This window comes from Aegilops tauschii, chromosome 3 (assembly GCF_002575655.3).
Source record: "Aegilops tauschii subsp. strangulata cultivar AL8/78 chromosome 3, Aet v6.0, whole genome shotgun sequence".
NCBI classification, from domain to species: Eukaryota; Viridiplantae; Streptophyta; class Magnoliopsida; order Poales; family Poaceae; genus Aegilops; species Aegilops tauschii.
The window spans coordinates 33304506-33317309 of NC_053037.3; the positions used below are offsets into that span (position 1 = coordinate 33304506).

The 12804-nt window shown below is 42.7% G+C and overlaps 1 protein-coding gene across 2 annotated transcripts; it reads left to right on the forward strand.

Moving 5' to 3' along the window:
• The first annotated feature begins 1284 nt into the window (after positions 1-1284).
• On the forward strand, positions 1285-9713 carry LOC109739298 (probable chromatin-remodeling complex ATPase chain). Of its 2 annotated transcripts, none has more exons than XM_020298381.4 (26): positions 1285-1633; positions 2097-2228; positions 2355-2458; positions 3213-3328; positions 4273-4370; positions 4497-4676; positions 4761-4982; positions 5115-5249; positions 5331-5613; positions 5699-5772; positions 5921-6141; positions 6221-6308; positions 6385-6478; positions 6573-6761; positions 6853-6884; positions 6974-7053; positions 7130-7219; positions 7324-7393; positions 7534-7576; positions 7666-7724; positions 7809-7974; positions 8140-8318; positions 8394-8609; positions 8697-8813; positions 8902-9015; positions 9124-9409. In XM_020298381.4, the coding sequence occupies exons 1-26, from the start codon at positions 1400-1402 to the stop codon at positions 9142-9144; spliced, it is 3357 nt and encodes a 1118-aa protein (XP_020153970.1). In that variant the 5' UTR covers positions 1285-1399; the 3' UTR covers positions 9145-9409. The 2 variants fall into 2 exon arrangements, with proteins under 2 accessions (XP_020153970.1, XP_073366048.1); XM_073509947.1 differs by lacking the exon at positions 9124-9409 and adding an exon at positions 9440-9713 and having other exon boundaries at positions 1315-1633.
• Positions 9714-12804: the final 3091 nt, after the last annotated feature.

The following is a 12804-nucleotide window of genomic DNA, read 5'->3' on the forward strand; positions in this document are numbered from 1 at the left end:
CCACCACCTTCCACATCGATGACAACCCTGGAGCCATTGTCTCGCCTTTCCATCATAGTCAACATGGATTTCATGAACTAGAGGAACATTTAATTAAGGGGAAAATAGCAAATAAATTCAAAAAATGTTTTTGTGTGTGTGATAAACACTATTGAGTGTTTCACATGGGTAGTTAGTTTCATTAGTAAAAACATTTGTAAAGCTCATGGTGAAAAAAATGATGCTTCAAGAAAGCTGTTTTGAAAGCATTTTGCAGCACTATTTTTTTCTTTTTTTAACCGGATCATCAGGATTGTCTTTTTATCACAAAAATTGCACGTAGGCGAAAAACTAAGCATTGTTTGTTGCAAGAAAAAAAAAAATCAAAACCGCGCGAAAGAGCTCATTTGGGTTAAGCCGCCAGCTCCCTTCGCCGACCGCACAACCAGAGCGGCTCGACGGCGGGAGGAGGAGGTGGAGGCCATGGTTGAGGCCAGCATCGGTGCCCAACCACCCGAGCCCGTGCAACAGCTCGACAACTTCAACGCCCAAGCAACTGCCCCCGTGCAGCGGTCCGACGACCGAGACCGCTACCCAGGCTCAGGCATAGGGGTGTGTGGCCGCCGCACAGGCCCCGGATTTGCAGGGGCCCAATTTGCGAGGAGAGTTGGTATAATGCCTTGCTGCGACCGTGAAGGGAGCGATTGCTCATGTGCGCAAGCACCGGGTAGGCCGGCCCAGTACTTTGGATCAAGCACTTGTATGGAAGCGATAGGTTTGATTTGTGTGTGTGCGGTGGTGGTGGTGGTGGTGGTGGTGGGGGGGGGGGGTTTCTTCTATTTAGTTTTCCACAAAATCAAAGACTAAAAATGTCCAAGAAAATTCATGAATTTTATAAAAATATAAAAAAATTCATGAATCTGAAAAAATGATCATGTTTGTAAAGAATGTTCACGAATTTGAATAAGTCCACAAATTCAAAAAATGTTCACATACTTGAAAAACTGTTTTCGCGGTTTGAGAATTTTTTTCGTGAATCCGAAAAGTGTTCGTGGATTCGAAAGTGTTCATGATTTGTTTTAAAATATGCGCCGCAGTTTTAGTTATTTCGCATGGCAAGCGGGGAGTTCGCCGACAATTCGTCCCCAACGAACGTTCTCCAGATAAACACGTAAAAAAAAGTCTTTACCGAGCCCAACCATCTCTACTCGGCCGGGCCCAAACCCAAACCCAAAAGAAAGAGGCGGGAAGCACCAAACGCATCCCGCCTATTGGGCGGGAACGGGCTTCATTTCCAGGCACCACATAAATAAAAGCGAACACCACTCCCCTGCTCCCACCCTTTCTCCCCCCAAATCGCCCGGCACCTCGAATCCCCATCGCCCAGAAACCCTAACCCCAGCCCCCAGCCCCAGCTCCGATGGCGAGGCCGGCGAGGCGCCGCGTCGTGGAGGAGGAGGAGTCCTCCTCCTCCGGCGAGGAGCAGCAGGACCAGTCCGGATCCGGCGAGGAGGCGGGAGGGGGCGAGGCGGAGGAGGAGGTCGACGAGGAGGAGATCGAGGCCGTCACCACCGGCGCGGGCGCGGACGAGGAGGAGGAGGAGGACGGCGGGGAGGAGGATGAGGAGGAGCCGGAGTCCGACGAGGACGACGAGGTAAGCGTGGGGGGCAGGGTCTGGGTGCTCGATTTACAGGGTTTCCATGATAATTATTACTAGATTGTTTTGTAGTAGTTATCGGCATCCCGTTCCGGCTTCAATAATAATTTGGAAGCATTCCCGCATAGTAGTACTAGTAATAATAATGATAATAACAAAATAAAACATATATTTTTAATCATAAATAGGAGCAGCAGTAGTATTAGTAATAATTTCGAGACATTACCAGGTTTGAATATACCTTAGATCTGGACTGAAATGAAGCTACTGTTTTGAAGAAGTGGCCCTTTTCATGTGTGACAATGCAATGCACTAGTTGTCTAGATGCTTGCAGTCCTTGTATTCTTGTGCAAAGTAAGAAGCATGGCAAAGGTGGCCGCAATGGTGTTTGAGCTTTATCAGTTCACCTGCTTTGGTAAAATTTGCATTATTTGCGCCTGCCTAACTGTTTCCGTTGCAGGCCGAAGACCCTGCTGGAATTCCAGAGGTAGGGAAGCAGGAACGAGCCAGGCTCAAACAACTTCAGAAACTGAAGAAGCAGAAGATCCAAGAGATATTACAGACCCAGAATGCTGCCATCAATGCTGACATGGTGTGTTTCTCCTTCTGTGAGATCCCCCTGAATATAAATGCCCTTCTGCAATTGATTTACATCATGTGCGCATTTGATACACATTCTTTGGTGTATATTGCATTCTCATCATGGTTTTGATCACAGAACAAGAAAGGGAAAGGGCGATTGAAGTACCTACTGCAGCAGACAGAAATATTTGCCCACTTTGCAGAAGGAAGCCAGACTAAAGAGAAGAAGCCACGTGGAAGGTGATTCTTGGTTATGTTTCTTTTGAAAGCAATCCTTGGTTATGTTAGTGCCACTATATAGTACTTTACTATGAACACCCATCTTGGATGACCAATAGAAATTGCAGCCACATGTGCACCGATCTAATTTGAAACATCGGTGAAAATTGAAAAAAATTGCTCTCATAGCACTACTTCTATTTGCATTCCCCAAGCATACGGTTCTGTCCATCCTCATTTCCTGTCTTCCCTAATAACCATCATTAAGTTATAGGGTTGCTAACAGCAGCTTGCGGTCCCTCTTCCCATTGAGCTCCACCACTGCAGCAGCAGCATCTAGCCCTACTGCACTGGTGGTGTTGCAACAGCAGCGTGTCACTGTACAGTGACTGCAGTGCAGATGCACACACGGTACAGGGTCAATATCCATCTTCAATCATATTGCAGAACGATGAGGCGACCTAAAATCTTGTCTCCTTTTCTGGTTAATAGTATGGAATTTCCAGGAGCGCACTTCTTCTGAGGGAATTCATTTACTTCTTATTTGTATTTCTAGCTGTGCGTTTATTTTGGATTCTAAGTAGACCTGTTAATTCTAGTGTCAAAAACGCTCTTATATTATGGGACGGAGGGAGTAGTAAATTAGCAATAGCTTTTAGCTTAATGTTGTGGGCGCTCCTGTTATTCTCCATTCTGGTCTGCGAGTGTAGCCCATTTACTTCTAGATTCCTTTGTCCCTTTGTTCTATTTGTTGCTAATGTGGGTTACATTGTAGGGGACGCCCTGCATCAAAGAGGAGGGCAGTAGAGGAGGACGATGAAGAGTACCTCCAAGAGGAGGAAGATGCACTTGCTAGTTCAGTCGGAACACACTTGCTTGTGCAGCCATCATGTGAGCCTTTCCTTGTTGACCATTGGTAGCTGATTTATATTACACTTCACTTCACCTTAATAACCAACTTAAGCCGACATATGCTACTCTTTTCTTGCTAGCTACATGGATTTCTTTCCATAAGATCAAAATGACAATGAAATATGACATACATTCAAAAACCACATAACTGAATAGTTTATTGTGGCAATGAACCAACTTTGTTCTGTAGTTGATTATCAGCAACATTATTTTCCAAACCAAGCAAACATATATTTGATGGCTTAATAAACTATAAATCAGCAGTGCATCTATTTGAGTGGAACTCCTTGTACTTAGATTAAACATCATAAAGTTACACTTTTAAGAGACCTTTATGTACCACGCCAACTAGAACTTTAAAAGTTTTGGTTGATGTGGCGAAGTTAGGGTATAGAAGAGCCCCCTTCAGTTCCCCTTGGGGCTGTGCATCCATATGAGAACATGTTTTTTTGACTTGTAGCAATCTATGTATTCACTGTGAGTCTGTGACAGGCACAAATGAGCATGTGTTACAAGTGGCTGGGTTGGTTAGCAACTTAGCCTGTTGATTCTAACATGATTTTGTTTAAAATTGTGTAAGTGAATGTATGCTAAAGACTTCCGTTTTGTAAAAAGAACATCATATTTTATTTGTGATAGGTTGACCAAATTATCTGTAGTTCTAGACTTCTAGTTCCATGAAACTTAATTATTATTGTATTTTGATTTCTAACTAAATGTGAACTATTTATAATGGATGGATCTTTTGTTTTATTTCCACCAATTATTTCATGTAGTCAAAAACATGCTGACGCTATCTGACCCTGTTCTTGTTAAAATCAGCTAATGGCACCAAAGTCCTTTCTAATAGGATGACATCTTCAATTTTGTTTAGCATATGTTAACTACCAAATGGTTGCACACTTATTATGTTTGCTTTGCAGGCATAAATGGACAAATGCGAGATTACCAACTAGCTGGGCTTAATTGGCTCATACGGCTGTATGAAAACGGCATTAATGGAATATTGGCTGATGAGATGGTATGTTTGATGTGTTAACCACACTATAGGCTAGACGCTAAAACCCTTTCAGTATTTTATTCAATCAGTATGGTGGTAATGTTCAATGCAAGTTACTAACCTTGTCTTTTTATTATATTTACTCAGGGTCTTGGGAAAACTCTTCAAACTATTTCACTGATGGGCTATCTGCATGAATTCAGAGGAATAACTGGTCCTCACATGGTTGTTGCGCCAAAGTCTACTCTTGGTAACTGGATGAACGAAATTGCTCGTTTTTGTCCCCTTTTGCGTGCTGTGAAATTCTTGGGAAATCCAGAAGAGAGGGTTGGTCTTACATCCCTGCTTTTTTTCAACTATAATTGTTACTTCAGCTGGCATGTTAACTATACTTTATTACTGTTTGATCAGAATCATATAAGGGAGAAATTGCTACAGCCAGGAAAATTCGATGTGTGTGTGACCAGTTTTGAAATGGCAATCAAAGAAAAAAATGCATTGAAGCGTTTCAGCTGGCGCTACATTATTATTGATGAAGCTCATCGGATAAAAAATGAGAACTCTCTTCTGTCTAAGACGATGAGGCTTTTTAGCACTAACTATCGTCTACTCATCACAGGCACTCCACTCCAGGTAGGTTGCCTTTGGCAGTGCTATTTCTTTTTATTATATACGTACAGCATGCATTGCAACCACTGAATATATTGTTTTATATTCGTCAATCTTATTTTCAGTTTCATCACTTACTGATGTAATGTATTGCAGAACAATCTCCATGAGCTTTGGTCTCTACTCAATTTCTTGCTGCCTGAGATATTTAGTTCTGCAGACACCTTTGATGAGTGGTTCCAAATTACTGGTGAAAATGATCAACAGGAGGTTGTTCAGCAGCTTCATAAGGTAGGGATATAACACTCATGCTCAATGAGTGCCAGTATGTTTGAATTAGCATTATAATTCATGTTTGTAATTTTTTTGAAGGTTCTTCGCCCATTTCTTCTCCGGAGGCTTAAATCTGATGTCGAAAAGGGTTTACCTCCAAAGAAAGAAATTATCCTTAAAGTTGGGATGTCTCAGATGCAAAAGCAGTACTATCGAGGTCTGCTTCAGAAAGATTTGGAGGTTATTAATGCTGGTGGCGAACGTAAAAGATTGCTTAACATAGCCATGCAGTTACGAAAGTGCTGCAACCATCCATATTTATTCCAAGGGGCAGAACCGGGCCCACCTTACACAACTGGTGACCATCTCATTGAGACTGCAGGTATGTTTTTCATGCTGACCATTTTGTTGTTGCAATTCTATAATCCTGCTTTGCTTAATAACAACTCTTGTGATATATACTGTAGGGAAAATGGTGCTCTTAGATAAATTGCTGCCCAAATTAAAGGACCGCGACTCCAGAGTGCTTATTTTCTCACAGGTGATCATTTATCATTTACCATACAGATTTAAATATCCCATATTAGGAAATCATGGTCACACATGAGTTACTAAACACATGCACCTTGTTACAGTTCATTGATTCCCCCCAAAGTACCTTGCTTTGTTTGACATATCACTATCTGCAGATGACCAGGCTTTTGGATATCTTGGAAGATTATCTTATATACAGAGGGTATCAGTTTTGCCGAATAGATGGAAGTACAGGTGGACAAGATCGTGATGCATCCATTGATGCATTTAACAAACCAGGAAGTGAGAAGTTTGTTTTCTTGCTTTCAACCAGGGCTGGTGGACTTGGTATCAACCTTGCCACTGCTGATGTTGTGATTCTTTATGATAGTGATTGGTAAGCTGGTATTTTAGACTGCAAACTATACATCTATAAGTTGAATCTGATGTTTTTTATGGTTCTAATGTATCTGCAGGAATCCACAAGCTGATCTTCAAGCTCAAGACCGTGCGCATAGGATAGGTCAAAAGAAAGAAGTTCAAGTTTTCCGATTTTGCACCGAGGTTTGTTAAGTTATGTTGAGAATATCAAAATATTGCTTTTGGCAGGTGTCTGTCTAACAATGAAACTAAATTGCAGTATACCATTGAGGAAAAAGTGATTGAGAGAGCATACAAGAAGCTCGCATTGGATGCTTTGGTTATTCAACAAGGACGATTGTCAGGGCAGAAAAGTGAGTTTTTGCTGCCTGTTATTGCTATCTTTTGGAAGATGTTGTTGTTGTAAGTAGGATATGTAATAGTTTGACCTTATTGTTTTCTATGCAGCTGTCAATAAGGATGACTTATTGCAAATGGTTAGATATGGTGCGGAAATGGTGTTCAGTTCCAAGGATAGCACAATAACAGATGAGGATGTTGACAGAATTATAGCTAAAGGAGAAGAGACAAAAGCAGCGCTGGATGCAAAGATGAAAAAATTCACAGAGGATGCCATTAAGTTTAAAATGGATGACAGTATGCACCTCTCTCTCTCTCTCTAAATGTAACATGGGTGATAGTATGCACCCCTAACTAATATCTCTCAAATCATTTTTTTTCTCTGCAGCTGCTGAATTGTATGATTTTGATGGTGATAAGGTAATGATCTGCTCACTTGATCATGCACTTGAAATTTAGTTAAATGTCTTATCAAGCACCAACTGACTCTGCTTTTCGATTGCTTAAAGGAGGAAAACGAGGCTGATTTTAAGAAAATTGTTGCTGAGAATTTGGTGGTCGAGCTACCTAGGAGAGAAAGGATAAGGAAGTATGCCACTCATATTTGGGGTGTTGCATTATGTACTATTTACTTGTATTTACCTAACTTTGACTTATTGTTGTAGTTACAATGAGTCTGAATACTTCAAGCAAGCACTTCGCCAAGCAGCACCAGCTAAACCCAAGGAACTACGGATTCCAAAAATGCCAACTTTGTAAGTTCTTTCAGTGTTACTATCTATTTTGATTTTCTTAAAAGAAAAATCAATCCTGCTTGTTGCTTGGTATTGCCTGCTCACTACTTATGTGTTTATGTTAGGCATGATTTCCAGTTCTTCAACAGTCAAAGGCTAAATGAGTTGTATGAAAAGGAAGTCCGACACCTTGTGGTAATTTCTCAGCTAGATATATGTTGAGGAACAGCTTAAACATTTTTTGCTTCTTTTGTGCTTGCCCCAGTACCCAGTCCATTGTTTCCCAGTTGTCATTGATAATTGTTGCCCAACTTTATAATATCTTTACAATGCAGCAAACCAACCAGAAGAAAGATACCATTGACGGTGAAGATGAAGGTACTGGTACTGCTAACTCTTGCTTCTCTAAGTGCATTACAGCATCTAACTACACCATGCTAATGATATTATTCTTCTGCAACACTCAGATCAGGTGGAGCCTTTTACTGCAGAGGAGCTGGAGGAGAAGCAGCGGTTATTGGAAGCGGTAGGATTATATGCAATATGAAAGAAACATCAATCATCTTTTTAACTCTCCTGACATTCTGGTTTACTATGATACAAAATTTAGGGTTTTGCAACATGGACTAAGAGAGACTTCAACACATTTATTCGTGCATGTGAGAAATATGGTCGCAATGACATAAAGGGTATATCCTCTGAAATGGAAGGGAAAACAGAAGAAGAGGTTCAACGATATGCTGAAGTTTTCAAGGAGAGATACACGGAACTGAGTGGTAAGCAATTGAGTCAGTTCATCAGACATCATGAAATATAGGGTTATTATGTAAATCCTCATCAGGCAACTTGCCTCAACAACTGACTGTTTTGCTTGCGTGAGTGGTCAACTGTAAATGAATGTTCACCCTGACTAATCTGTGTGTTTGTCCCTGTCTAATCAGATCATGAGAGAATTATCAAAAACATCGAAAGGGGGGAGGCAAGGATAACTCGCAAGGATGAGATTATGACAGCAATTGGGAAAAAGTTGGACCGCTATAAGAACCCATGGTTAGAGCTGAAAGTTCAGTATGGCACAAACAAAGGGAAGTTCTATAACGAGGAATGTGACCGTTTTATGGTATGCCCTCTCCCTTCTAATGCATATGGCTTCAAGTTTGTGACATGATCATAACAACAACCTGCTATGTTTCAGCTATGCATGGCGCACAAGCTTGGTTACGGGAAGTGGGATGAACTTAGATCTGCCTTCCGCAAGTCACCCTTGTTCCGATTCGATTGGTTTGTGAAGGCGAGAAGTGCACAAGAGCTGGCTAGGCGGTGCGACACGCTTGTCCGCCTAGTTGAGAAAGAGAACCAAGAATACGATGAGCGAGAGAGGCAGGCACGGAAAGAGAAAAGGCTTGCTAAGGTAGTTTCTTATTGTTGAACGTCCTGGTCTTGATTTTGTTCTTCTTACGACATTACTAATCTTGCTGATCATTCCTTTGTCATGCAGAAGATGACACCAACAAAGCAGAAGATGACGCCAACAAAGCAGAAGACGACGCCAACAAAGCAAGCTGCATCAAGGGTTTCAGACGGCGAGACGGCTCCAGCGAATCCATCCAAGAAGGTAGCAGTTTCTTACTGCTGAACATCACTGGTCTTGATTTTGTTCTTGTGACATTACTAATCTTGGCGATCATTCCTTTGTCATGCAGAATAAGACACCAACAAAGCAGAAAATGACACCTACAAAGCGAGCTGGTGAGACGGCTCCAGCGACCTCATCCAAGAAGCGGCGGCAGTCCCTTATGGATGATTTCCTGGGCTCGGTATGTCCAAGCAATCCTTTTTTGCCAGTCAGTCCAGCACAAGCGCAAGCTGAAGAGATGATTCTCCTGCTGCTTACTAACCTAGCTAAGCTGAAAACAATGCTGCAGGGAAAGAAGGGGAAGGCGTAAGCGCGGGTGATCCGATGTTGCCTTGTCAGGAGATGTTTTGGGCTCGGCTTCTTCCAGCGCTTGAAGCCTCCTATCTTAGTGTAATATATATGCTCAACGGATCTTTGGTTAGGTTAATCACTGTCCAAGTAAGTTTAATGCACGTGTGGTGGCGCCACCTGCGGTGAGTGCATCAGGATCGGTTTGAACATTGAATGTTGGCCGGGCCTTTTGGTGTTTGCGCATGAAGATGGTATGCAAACGACTACAAAAATGGTTTTAGAAACGACGTGCATTGAATTTCAATTTGCTCCAGATGAATCATCTCCAGTTCACAGTAGTTTCTAACACAAGTGGCAAGCCTTCCATTGCATTTCCATGTTCAGCGCCGGCGAGGTCCTCCGTGCTGGTTAGTCAAAGGAGTGCTGGTGGTGCCGCCGTGCGCGGTGGGGGCGTGGTGGAATATCCCCTCGCCGGCAGGCGGCATGGAGCTGTGGGGGGTTCATTAGACTTGGCAGGTTCAGTTACATTTTCTCAAAAAAAAAAGAAAGGCAGATTCAGTTACAAGACTTGCTAAATAGCTCCTTCTACGTCACAGTTTTGCTCAACGGTAGTGGACTTGGGTAGGGTGATGCCCTCTCGCCCATTTTTCATAGTCATCATGGACTCTTTATGCAAGCTTTTTGAAATGGCGAGGAGTGTGGGATTTTGTACCCTTTTCAGAAATAAACACTCCATCCCGCAGGGATCGTCCGTATACGTAGATGATGTGATTGTCTTCCTAATAGCCAAACACAATGATGTTGATGCTGCTAAGCTTCTTCTGGAGATTTGCTGAGGAGGATCTGATTGGTGAATTCGGAAGTATGCTGAACTGTCAAACTGGCAAAGAGAATTTTCAGCGTGCCCGTGTGCATCTTTTGATGCAGAGGCTGGGTTTCAACTGTCTTTTTCCCCCAAAAAAGGAGAGAGAATTTTCAATGCTTATTGATAAATTAAGAGATAGATTTGGGCCATGGTGTACTGGTTTTCTGTACCAAAGTGGTCGTTCCAACTTGTGTTGTCGGCCGTTCTGACTTTTCACTTAATGTCATTTGACCCCCCCCCCCCCCCCCCCCCCTCCATGGGTGTTTAGATTGACAAGATTCGGAGAGCCTTTCTTTGAAAAGGTAAGAAAGTGGTTAGTGGTGGTCATTGCCTAGTGAGTTGGAAACAAATTTGCTGGCCGAAAGAAAGTGGAGGACGAGGCATTTTAGGGGACTTCCTATTTCACGCGGTACACAAAATGATAAGGAAAGGAGAAAAAGAAGGAAAAATAATTAAAAAAATAAAGAAAATGAAAAATGAAAAATAAATCTAAAATAAAATACAAAAATTAAAAGAGGAAAAATAATAATCAAAGAGCGAAAATGAAAAAAAAACAAAGGAAATAACAAAATTAGAAAAACAGAAAAGACCAAATGTATGCTGCATTTAAACAAATGTTCATGAGCTTCAATAATATGTTCATAACATTTCTTAAAAAAATGTTTATACAATGTAAATAATGTTCAGATAGTTTTCCAAATTTTGGTAATATGATTAAATAAATTGAATACATGATTAACTAATCTTGTATTGAAAAAAATGTTAAACGTCAATTAAAAATTTATATTGTGTATGAAAAAAAAGTAGACAAAGTTTTCAAAAAATGTTAATCATGTATTTAAAAAATGTTTAACATGTATGTATATGAAAACTGTTTTCTGATGTATACGGAAAATATTGATGTGTACTGAAAATAACTTAACATGTGTTGAACATAAAAGAAAACCAATGAAAACTGTTTTCTGTTTTCCTTGAACATGTTTTTCCATTTTTTGACAGTAACTGCGACCATCCACCATATATGCTTGACATCAGACCATATAGCATTATTAAAGATGTGGTCACTTTACAGTTAGCGAATCGTTTTTCTCTCGTGCTAGCCAGGCGAAGTCCCAGGCGACTCGTCTAGGGTTTCCTTAGCCTCTCGCCGGCGCCGCCGTTGGTCCGCTTCGTCTCCTATGGTCCTAGGACCATGGAGGCGCGGCGGATCCCGGCACTTGCCGGCGAGAGAGATCCGTTTTTAGATTTTTTTTCCTGTTTTATTAGGGTTTGTGCCATGTTCAGGAAGATGAGGCGGAGGCGACTTCTTGAAGATGGAATAAAGTTCTTCCTGCCTAGCCCCTGTCCTGGTGGTGCTTCTAGCATCTTCATAGGGCGTGTGGAGGTGTGTCTCCGACGGATCTCGTGGGATTCGGTCGGCGTTTGTCTTAGATGGATCTGCTTGGATCCGGTCTTTGTTCGTCTATGTCAGTGTGTCTGTAGGTTAGATCCTTCCGATCTACGATTCTCTTCATCGGCGGCGGTTGCTGTTCTGGTGTGCTGGTCCTATTGGGCCTTAGCACGACGACTTTTCGACTGTCTACTACAACGAGGTTTGCCCGGCTTCGACGAGGGAGGGACGATGACAGCGGCGCGCCTTCGGCTTGCTCCAGTGATTGTAGTCGTTGCTAGGTGGTCTACGGACCTAGATGTAATTTTTACTTCTGGTGTTCTTTGTACTACTTTGACAGTTGATGAATAGATTGAAAGTTTTCTCGCAAAAAAAAGAAGTGACCAGAGATGTGGTCACTTCTCGTTTTCCCAATGCGCCAAAGGATGCAAGCACAAAAGAGATTGGAAGCAACATGATTATCATTTGTAGTCCACTATGTAGCAAAGGAGATAAAATCTACACCTTACGGTTTATCATCGTATATTGCAACTGCTTCCCAAATTTTCCTAGCAACCGCACATTTGAAAAACAGCTGGTCTATTGCCTCTGGTTCGGGTTCAGAGAAGAACACACAATCTAAAGGCTTGCCCACGTGGCGTTTCTCTAGATTATCTCTGGTCATGAGTTTACGGTTAGTTAGGAGCCAGAGTGAAATTTACAGTCTAGCGGAATGGGCCATACAGAAGGGATGTAAATAGGTTGGACACCTATGGAACTGATGTCACTCTTGTATTGTCCTCAACGTTTATTTCAGAATTTTCGGCGATGCGCATTTAATGGGAGGAGACGTTCCCGTTGATGATGAGATGACTACGGTGACTTCGTAAATTTCAAGATAATATGCCGGCTCAGTCTTTCGGAGGTGCTCATAGAGGTAGGGTGTGGGTGTGTGCGTTTATAGGGGTGAGTGTATGCGCGTGTATATGAGCGCTTGCGTCAGTACTGTGTTAAAAAAAACAATGTGCGAAGCTAGAGTAGTGTGACGTGGAGAACCAAAAAACGCCCCCTTGCGCGACCGCGTTCGTCCCCCGTGGCCCGCCGGCCACGCCGTCCATCCCTCTTCCCCAGCGTCCCTCCCCCCTCTCCCCGTCGTCGCCGACGTGCATCGACAGGCTCGGCCCGGGCGGCAGCGGCCCGCGACTTTTCCCCTCCTACGGCGGATCCTGCGCAGGGCGGCGCTGCTTCAGGAGGTGCTTCCAGGCAGCGATGGCGCGACCGTTAGCCGCGGGCTGGCTCGCCGTTGGCGTCGGTGGTCGGAGGCGTGGGGCGTGTGTTGGATTACGTAGCATAATTTAAAAAATTTCCTACGCTCACCAAGATGCATCTATGGAGTGTACTAGCAACGAGGGGAAGGGAGTGCATCTACATACCCTTGTAGATCG